The sequence below is a fragment of the Galeopterus variegatus genome, unplaced genomic scaffold, assembly GCF_000696425.1.
Source record: "Galeopterus variegatus unplaced genomic scaffold, G_variegatus-3.0.2 Scaffold1725, whole genome shotgun sequence".
NCBI lineage: Eukaryota > Metazoa > Chordata > Mammalia > Dermoptera > Cynocephalidae > Galeopterus > Galeopterus variegatus.
The window spans coordinates 119,886-130,258 of NW_007727836.1; the positions used below are offsets into that span (position 1 = coordinate 119,886).

General features: G+C 49.7%; 1 protein-coding gene across 1 annotated transcript; it reads left to right on the plus strand.

Annotated features, from left to right (window-relative positions):
- Positions 1-202: 202 nt before the first annotated feature.
- Positions 203-6,859, plus strand: NANOS2 (nanos homolog 2 (Drosophila)). The gene is made up of 2 exons (XM_008578585.1): positions 203-225; positions 6,334-6,859. The coding sequence occupies exon 2, from the start codon at positions 6,375-6,377 to the stop codon at positions 6,789-6,791; it is 417 nt and encodes a 138-aa protein (XP_008576807.1). The 5' UTR covers positions 203-225; positions 6,334-6,374; the 3' UTR covers positions 6,792-6,859.
- The last annotated feature ends 3,514 nt before the right edge of the window (positions 6,860-10,373 follow it).

Consider the following 10,373-nt stretch of genomic DNA (forward strand, 5'->3'; position numbering starts at 1 on the left):
CAGCGGCCCTCCTCCCAAACACCACACCACGTATCACCTTATTCTTGTCTTCTCTCTCTCCTGTAGGCTCTGTCTCCTTAGATACTGTGAGTGGGAACCTGACCTTCTCTCTGCAGACCTGGGTTTGAGTCCAGGCTAACTGAATGACTTTGAAGAGAGATGTCACCTCTTAGAGCTTCAATTTCCTGCTCTTGGGGAAATGTTATGTTACAAGATACTTGACAGGTATGTTGTGAGGATTTATTAGATCGAGTAGGCGAGCACACCATAAACAGACACTAGACACCACCAGGACAATGACAATGGCCATGACCTCACTGGCTCGGGATGGGGGGGTCTGTCTTTCCCCTGGTCTCTGCAGGAATCCCTTGGACTCTCTGGGAGTCCTTGCTGCCTGTCTATGAATCTCTTCTCCTCCTTCTCTGAGTTTCTTACCTTTTGTCAGCGTTTCTAACTGGCCCCTCTCTGAATCCCGCCCCCCAGACACCACCAGGACAATGACAATGGCCATGACCTCACTGGCTCGGGATGGGGGGTCTGTCTTTCCCCTGGTCTCTGCAGGAATCCCTTGGACTCTCTGGGAGTCCTTGCTGCCTGTCTATGAATCTCTTCTCCTCTTTCTCTGAGTTTCTTACCTTTTGTCAGCGTTTCTAACTGGCCCCTCTCTGAATCCCGCCCCCATGAGAGGTTTTCTGCTAGGCTTCAGGCTGAGAAGGAAACTCACAAGTAAACAGGGAGCCTTGGAGTCTGGTCTGCAGAGTGGTCTCCTGTCCTTGGAGAGGGGGTGGAGGTTATGATGGAGTAAACACCGTGACTGATAAATTTCTGATCAGTATCATCTTCACCTTTCCCTTCACACACAGCAGCAGCCACACCACAGAAAAATGTCTTGTCTGTAGAGGGATGTCCTTCAACTGACTCATCCAATAAAACACTAGGAGGGGAGGAAGGGAAGCCATGGCCTGAATAACAGAGTCCAGGAAGAAAATAATTGCCGGGGACAAGGTGGGAATAAATAAATGATAAAGAAAAAATAAATCAGACTTGCAGGCAACAGAATCTGGGATTCTCCAAACAATGGGTGTGATTATTTTGAGAGTCATGGAATCTTGAAAACCTTGCCTCTTCTTACATCATTCTCGGATGCCCAATGGATGTCACTGCTGCAGTGACCGCCACTCGGTCATTGGGTTCAGGCCCTGACACACAAGGGGACTCACATCTCCCAAGGTGAAGTTCATAGCTGTGATTCTGTAGGAAACACTTAGCACAGAGGCCCCATGTCCGTCATGGCTCCTCCATCCAAAGGCCTGTTCTTCCATACGGCAGACCACAGTTTCTTCTGTCTTCAAGTATGTCCATCAGTGGCCAACAGATCTCATCTGTTCCCTCTGTGAAAAGCTGTGTGACTCAGATACCCCTATCTTTACTGGTTTCCCACCTCAGTCTGTCCCTACACCCGGCAAGTCCCCCCAAGCTCTGCTGCTTGGTGTTGACCACTTACGCAGGCTCTTGGCTCACAGCAGGCTTGTGTGCCTCCTCACTGGGAGCAGGTGGATGTCCTGGGTCTGGGTCAGACAGCCCTGGGTTTGAGATCTAGCCTTCCACTCACTCTCCATATGACTCTGGACAAGCCCCGCTGTCTCTCTGAGCCTCCCTATGCTCATCTGTAAAATGGGACTATTAACAGACCCTATTTCACAGGGTCTGGGGGAGATTCAAAGAGATGACACAGGTAGAGCCCTGAGCATGCTGTTGGCTCAATAAATGAATCCCCTTATGATTATTGCCTTAACTGTGTCTTAATCATCACAGCTGACGTTTAATGAGCATGTCCCATGGGTCAGGCTTTGTGCTAAGGGCTTCACAATCACAATTGCAGCCCAGGCTCTGGGATGGGTGCTGATATCATCCTTGATTGACAGATAAGGAAATTGAGGCCAGGAGAGGTTATATAACCAGCCCACAGCCACTTGGCAAGCAGGTGGTAGAGCTTGGTTTGAACTTAGGGCTGTTTACTGAGCACTTACCTACGATGCTGCTCCCTCCCCAAACTGTGGGGGTTTTTGTGCTCAAGTCACCCCACTGCCCAACCCAATGACCCCAACGTTATAAAGCAGGGGATCTGACTCAGCTCATCAGACAGATGAACTGGCAGAAAGCCTCACAGCCCATCATACCACCATGGTGTGCTTATATTTATCAGGTTTCCAGAAAGGTGCATGCATGAATCCCAGGACCTTGGGCTAGGAACTGTGGCTTTAAGAGCTACAGAACCTTCCCATCTTGGGACCTTAGTTTCCACATGTGTAAAATAAGAAAGTGGGGTGAGCTGAACCAGATGATCTGGAAGACCCTTTGTAGCTCTGAGATTAATTCATTTATTCATTCACTCATTCATTCAGCTGACAAGTATTTATTGAGGCAGTATAAGGCAATGGTTAAGGGACAAAGACTTTGGACTCAGGAAGACCTGGGTTGGAATCCCAACTTTGGTGTCTGCTGGCTGTGTGACCATGGACAAGTCACCTAACCTCTCTGAGCATCAATTGCCACCTTTGCAAGTTAGGAGCAATAACAATGCTTAACTCAAGGAAGCGATGCTTGTTAAATGACATGAGGTACATAAAGGGCCTTGTGGGAACAGCCCCGGCTCTATCTTCAAGGGCTCACAGTCCAAAGGAAGACTCACCAGTCAGTGATGACTCAAAGTGGGCAGGGCTGTGATGAGGTCACCCAGAGATACCAGCTGACCCAACCTGGGAGTCAGGGAGGCCTTCCTGGAGGAGGAGCTGTTAGAGTTGAGCACTGAAAGACATCATAAGCACTCAAGACGTAAGAATCCCCCGTGTGAAAGACATTTTATTTGTCTATGGGCATTTAGAGAAAGGATATTTAACATTGTCTGGGGAGTCAGGTTACCTCCACCCATTCATTCATTATGCTGACACCTCCTGCTCTGCTCTATGCCCACCCCATGCTGAGCAATGCTAGAGCCCCTCAGTGACCAAGACAGCCCTGGCCCTGAATTCCCAAGATTCACAGATTACCAGGGAAAACAGACATCAAAGTCATCATCCAAATCATTACTTCAAAAGAAAATTACATCCCTGTACCAGCCAGCCGCCATAAACAACAAAAACCTTGCTTTTAAAAACAAGGATGGCTGGCCAGTTGGCTCAGTTGAGTACAGCATGGTGTTATAACACCAAGGTCAAAGGGTTCGGATCCCCATACTGGACGCCCACCAAAAAAAAAAGGAAAACCTGGGAAATCACATCACAAGACCTTTCCTATGACATTCACAGATTCCCCCCTTTGTCACCTCGCAAAAATGAGCCATCCACAGAGACAATAAGTTCACCCAATAAACACTTATTGAGCCCTTTCTGGAAGCAAGATATGGTCTCCGCGGCAGGGAGTTCTCAACTGACTTTGTTCAGACTTTGCTCCCTGACCAAACCAAGACAACGTGAGAAGGCAGAGACAGACCTGCTGCCCCATTCAACCAACAGCAGCAGGACGATCTTCCTAAATCACACTTCTCATTATTTTTTTTTTCCTTTTTGTCTTTTTTCGTGTCCAGCAACGGATCGCAACCCTCAGTGCTGAACAGCAGCAGGATGATCTTCCTAAATCACACTTCTCATTATTTTTTTTTTCCTTTTTGTCTTTTTTCGTGACCGGCAACGGATCCCAACCCTCAGTGTCGCGCCCGTACCGGACCGGGACCGGCAACGGAATTGCAACCCTCGGTGCCGCGCCCGCCCCTCGCTCAGCCAGTGAGCGGGAACTGGTCTGTATGTGGGATCCGAACCCTGGCGGGAGCGCCACCACACTTCCCAAGCGGCGCACTATAGCAGTGCACCACCGGGCTGGCCCAACACACTTCTCATTATGTCCCTTTCCTACTAAGTCCCTCAGTGGCTCCCTACTGCTCTGAAGGGGAATAGCAACAGTTTGACTTGGCCTGCCACACTTCTCATTATGTCTCTTTCCTACTTAAGTCCCTCAGTGGCTCCCTACTGCTCTGAAGGGGAATAGCAACAGTTTGACTTGGCCTGCACCACTGATTTTTAACCCCATAAGACCCAACATCCACTTTACATAATATTTTGAAATGCCCCTTTAGTATCTTGAAATTATACTCATAGGTAAAATATAGCCCACCAATGTACAAATCTTATTTTCAAAAATCAAGATCGTGTCCTAACTAAAATATAAAGGAGAAATAAAAAGACAACCATTTATAATAAAATAATATCTATTTTAGAAAGGCGCCATTGGCACAGGGCCACTCCAAAAGTCATCTCATCAGGCAGACACTAGCCTCTGCGTGTTGATTCACCACGAATGAGATAGAACAAATGGTGTGTTGTTTGGAGACAGATACCACCATCAGCCTTGCCTTCAGTGATATGGCTCCTAGATGGTGGATAACTGGATAAATTTCCCCAAAAACCAAGAACAGGTAGACTACAATGAACACAGTGCTTGCATTCCAAGAAAAGTCAGTTTATCTCAAAATACTGCAAAAAGCACTTTGTGTTTATATGTAAAACATAACTAAGTTTTGGACTGGGATCATTACAAGTGGGGTTTTTTTTGGGGGGGGGAGGTTTGCCTACATGGGTATCCAGTAGGACACTAGAAAGTTAAGTGGGACCCAGGACAGGTCGTGGCTGAGTGGACTTTGAGATAGCTGTCATCCTTGGTCCCTGTCCATTAAATCCAGACACACCTCCAATCACTGTGACAAACTCAAAATGCTCCCATCAATTCCAAAACATCCCCTAAGGGAGATCCACAATCTGATGATAACCAGCCCCTGTAAACGGGGAAAACCTCATCTGGGGACTCTCACTCTGTTCTGCCCACTCTAGCCTCCTTGCTGCTCCCAAATTTCAGGGTCTCTATATTTTATGTTCCTCTTTCTGAACAATTCTATTTTATGGTCTCAGCTTCCAGGTCACGTCTCCCAGCCCAGCCTGGTCCCAGAACACCCTGTTTATATGCAATCAGGTCTTTGCAGTCTAGTGTTTTCTCATTTGCTGGCTGCTCCCCGGCTGGATGTCTCTATATTTTATGTTCCTCTTTCTGAACAATTCTACTTTATGGTCTCAGCTTCCAGGTCACGTCTCCCAGCCCAGCCTGGTCCCAGAACACCCTGTCTATATGCAATCAGGTCTTTGCAGTCTAGTGTTTTCTCATTTGCTGGCTGCTCCCCGGCTGGACTTGTTGCTCATGAAGCAGGTACTTCGGTCACTGCTGAGATTCCAGCACCCAACATGGGGCCTCAATGAATATGTGCTGAATATCAAGGCAACCAATAGAGACTGTTAGTGGAGGAAGAATCCCTGGAGATGGGGCAGGTGGAGGCAAGAATTTTGCTTGGTCCCAAAGGCCAGGAAGGATTTGGGACAATGGATGGGGCCTAGGGAGGGCATTCTAAGTGAGACTGTCCCATGCGAAGCTCCTCTGCCGCTTCTAACATCAATTCCCAATTCCCAGGGCGGTTAGGAAACTCAACTTGGCCATTTCCCTGCTGAGTGACCTTGAGTACATTCCTTAACCTCTCTGAGCTTCAAATCTTCTTCTGTAAAATGTACCCACCTCCTTCAGTGATTATGAGGCTCAAAGAGATCATGTTTATAAAACACTGAACACTGCCATATGCACCCAATAAATATTCATTGAATAAGTGGCTCCTAGTTTAGGACATGATGAAAGAGAAGGTTTTGATCCAAAAGAGGTAGAAGGAACACTTACTTTGGAACCCCACAGACTCAGTTCTGCTACTTACATGCTATGTGACTCTGGGCCAGTGAATTCCCTTCTCTGAGCCTCAGTAACACATCTATAAAATGGGATCATAACTGTGTTTCTCTCATGGAGCTGTGAGGATTAAATCAGATCATGCAGGTAACTATGCAGCACAGTGTTTGGCTCATAGTAAGAAGCTGTTATTACCATCAGGAATGGCTCTAGAGTATATGGAAGGAGCAGGCCCTCTAGCCTAGGAGGAAGGGAGGTGGGGGATATTTGCAGACATGGACCTTCATGAACAGATAGGGAAACTGAGGCCCAGGATGTGGAAAGATCCTTCCAAAAGATACAAAGCACCTTGGAGGCAGAGCAGGGAACAGAGACCAGGAGAATGACCTTCCAGATGTCTGTGTGGGACTAGAGCCAGATGGGAGTCATGCGCAGGGAGTGGGCCCTTTAAATCCTTAGCTCCACCTTTGCTTAGAAGAGTCTCTGAGGAGTATATAAGGGGGTGCAGCTCTTTTCTGCTCCAGAAAGCTCCTGCTACTCCTGCCTGCTGGCCCCTAGGTTGGACCGTCTCAGCCACCCACCACTGCTGCCTCGGTGCCATGCAGCTGCCACCCTTTGACATGTGGAAGGACTACTTCAACCTGAGCCAAGTAGTGTTGGAGCTGATCCAGAAACGGGGGCAAAGCCCGGAGCCCCAAGAGATTGACAAGCCAAGAGCCGGGACCCAGTTGGGGAAGGATCAGCAGCTGAGGGAGGCAGGGGCCAGCGGGGGCCTAGCCACTCTGTGCAACTTCTGCAAGCACAACGGAGAGTCCCGCAACGTCTATTCCTCACACCAACTGAAGACACCAGAGGGCGTGGTAGTATGTCCCATCCTGAGGCACTATGTGTGTCCTGTGTGCGGGGCCACTGGTGGCCAGGCCCACACACTCAAGTACTGCCCGCTCAATGGTGGCCAGCAGTCTCTCTACCGCCGCAGTGGGCGCAACTCAGCTGGACGCAAGGTTAAGCGCTGAGAACTGTGAGAAACTGTCCACCACCCACACCCCTAACCCTACTGGTTCTGTTCCTACCAAGTCCCTAACCCCTCTCCCCCACTTACCCAGCCCTTTGGAACTTCTTGGCCCCAGAATACCATCCCTGCTGAATCTTGAAACGATGACGGCTGCTGGCAAGCCTGACCAGCCCTGCCCCTTGGCCCTCTCAGCCCTTAGAGTTCTGTCCCATGGTGGGTGTTTGTAGATTCTGAGGGTAGCAGGATCCCGGCCTCTTGGACTGCATAGCCCTAGGGCTCCCTCTGGGCCACAGTCCATGGATCATTAGGCCTTCTGAGGCCTGCTGGTGACACTACTCCTGCCCTTTGACTTCTCAGCCCCAAAGCTCCATTCCTTGTGGAATTCTTGGTTCCTTGGACATACTGGACTCCACTGTGATCTCCCAGGCCAGCGCTCAGCATTTGGAGATTGTGAACAAGGCTGGCTTGAACCCTCCCACCCAAGAACTTCAAGATGGGATACTGACTTGAGAGCAGCCTTTGCCACCTTCAGCCACTTGCAGACACACAGTTTCATCATGGACCACACTGGTTCATTCCTTCCCTGCCCTTGGCCCCCCCATCAGGAGCTGGGGTAGTGGAGGGGGACAGACTGGAGGGATGCGTGTCTTCGCAGGTGTATCTGGGGATGCAGAACCTTGGGGTGAGCTGACACCCTTCAAATCCCTCTGGTTGTTCTTCCCATAGTTCATCCCATTACACAGTTTCATCATGGACCACACTGGTTCATTCCTTCCCTGCCCTTGGCCCCCCCATCAGGAGCTGGGGTAGTGGAGGGGGACAGACTGGAGGGGTGCGTGTCTTCGCAGGTGTACCTGGGGATGCAGAGCCTTGGGGTGAGCTGACACCCTTCAAATCCCTCTGGTTGTTCTTCCCATAGTTCATCCCATTTCACTTGGCTTTTAACCCCAACCCCAAACCACTGACGGTCCCTTCCCCCAGCTAGAGGTGTGTTTCTCCGTCATAGTTAGCTAAAGGTCATTTTATTCCCCTGTGTTTTTCATCTTCCAACAGTTAAGACAGGAAAGGAGTTTGAGTGCCCGGATGGGAATGGCAACTGCCTAGATTTTATTTTAGGGGCAAAGAGAAGAGCCCAAGTCAGATTTTAAGTTGTTCTGTTTTTGCCTCAGGTCTGCGGGCCCGTGGGTGTTGAGCTCTGGTGAATAAAGAGCATTTCTAGTTGTCTTTGAAATCGCTGTGCCTGTTTCTGTCTTGTCGCCACCTTCAGAGGGAACTGGGAGCTGCATTTGCCCCAACAGGGAAAGGGGAGGGAGGGGAGAGAGAGCAGGAGGTGAGGGAGGAAGGAGTCCTGGGTTCCCTCCCCAACCTGCCCTCAGACATCCTCCCGCCTGTGGACTTGTTCCCAAGTTCCTTCCAGCCTCTGCCTTGACCTCAGATTCCCTTTACATGTCCTTCCTCAGGCACTGTCTGGGGGGTCCCACGCCCACTTGAGAAGACTATGGGTCTTGCAGGACTGACAATTTGGTAGTTATTAAACTTTAGGCTCCCAGACTCCATTGGAGAGGTCTTGAAAAGTATGGTCCCTGCCCCAGGGAAATGCATGCATGCACAGAATGTTGCAAATAACATCAGTTTCTTTTGTATATAATATAATGTCAAGTGGATGACAAGTTCAATGAAGGAAAACAAGGCAGGGTACGGGGATGGAGAGCAAGAGAAGAGGATATTTTATGCTGGGTCATCATGCAGAGGGGGCATCTGAGCAGAGTCCAAGTGAAACGAGAAAACCAGGAGAATATCTGGGGGAAGGGCATTTCAGACAGACGGGAGAGCAAGTTCAAAGGCCCTGAGGTGGGACTGAGATTCTGCTGTGTTTGCAGAATAATGGGGGGGTGGGATGAATAAGAGATAAGATCAAAGTGGCAGACGGGGTGGACAGAGAGTTCAGGATGTTGCAGACCCTGCTGAGAACCTGACCTTGACCGTGTGTTATTAGACTCTGAAATCTGCCTGTGCATTCTGCTCACACATACACTAGCTACATAGAGAACCAAAGACCTATTTAAGGACCTCTGCTCACAAGGTCCTTTCCCCAAAATTTAGCTCTGCCCAAAACAGAGACTCCCAAGTTAAACCAAATAGTAGGGGAAAAAGCAGCCCCAAGCCCAGAGTTGTGGTGTGCAGTGTGGCAGGTTGAGCCCAGCACAAGGGCACCCAACCCTAGGGGAGGTAGAATCTGGCCCAAGTGCTGCTCTGTCCACCTGGAGGAAGGGGTGCCCCTTCCTAATTCCCGCCAATGGCTACAGCAGGCAGGAAGCAGATGGCATCCCAGAGGGGTGACAAGGAGAGGTTAATAAAAGGGCCCGTCTCTGAGAAAGTGTGGGCAGCTATTACAGAAATCAACTGGGGTGGTGTCCTCAGCCCTCGGGAGAATTCCATTGGGAGGAAGGGTGGATTCTTTAGACCAAGAAGAGGGAGGTCAGTCTGGGATGTGAGGAATACCACATGCCTGGGGACATCTGAGGTGAAGTGTCCAAGTGTCCGCTGGACACCTGGGTCTGGAGCACAGAAGAGAAGGCTGGAGACAGACACATACTGGTCATCACATTTTTGTTTTCATTTTTTAATTGTCATTTATTCAACAGATAATTAAATTTCAGGGTAGTTGACAGGAGCACTGAGGATACTAAAAAAGCTAAGGGACTAACACCCTGACCTCTCTCTCCTCCAGCACCCTCGGAGCTCCAGACTCCTGCTGAGGCTCCTACCTCCAGGTTTCTCATGGCCTTCAAACAAGATTTAGACTCAACTCTCCCCTCAGCCCAGACTCCCACGGAGCCAGCAGCACTCTGGATGTCCAGGGGAAGGGCAACATCTGGATGACGCCCAGGTCTCTGATCCAGGTCCCAGTTGGAGGTATGGCATCAGTTAGGATATGGTGAGGGTAAGGTGCTCAATGGGTGCTATGTATTGAATTGTGTCCCCCAAAAGAAAAGACATTGAAGTCCTCACCCCCAGTGCTTCAGAATGTGACCTTATTTGGAAATAGGGTCATTGGAGATGTAATTAGTTAAGAAGAGGTCATACAGGAGTAGGGTGGGCCCCTAATCCTACACAACTGGTGTCTTTATAAGAGAGAGACACACAGAGGGAAAACAGCCATGTGAAGACAGAGGCAGAGATGGGAGTGATGCTGCCACAAGCCAAGGAAGGCCCAGGGCTACCAGCAGCTGGAACAGGCAAGGAAGGGTCCTCCTCTACAGGCTTCAGAAGGAGGGAGGCCCTGTCCACACCTTGACTTCAGATTTCCAGCCTCCAGAACTGTGAGACAATAAATTTCTGTTGCTTTGAGCTACCCAGTTTGTAGTACCTTGTTATGGCAGCTCTAGGAAACAAACACACTGGGCATCCAGGGAGCCGCTGGCTCCACAGGACTCTGGGCTGAGGTGTGTGCTGTGGGTTCATCTGGTCTGCAGCTCATGAGAAAGCTGGAGGTAGAGGGCCAAGGGCAGAGGTGTATGGAGCTCTGCAGGTATGGGCAGGTGGAGGCTGGATGCAGGAGAGCTGATCATACTCCAGCACC

What these genes read in the sequence shown, in the direction of transcription:
- NANOS2 (XM_008578585.1), top strand. Translation starts at nt 6,375, where the DNA reads ATGCAGCTGCCACCCTTTGACATGTGGAAGGACTACTTCAACCTGAGC.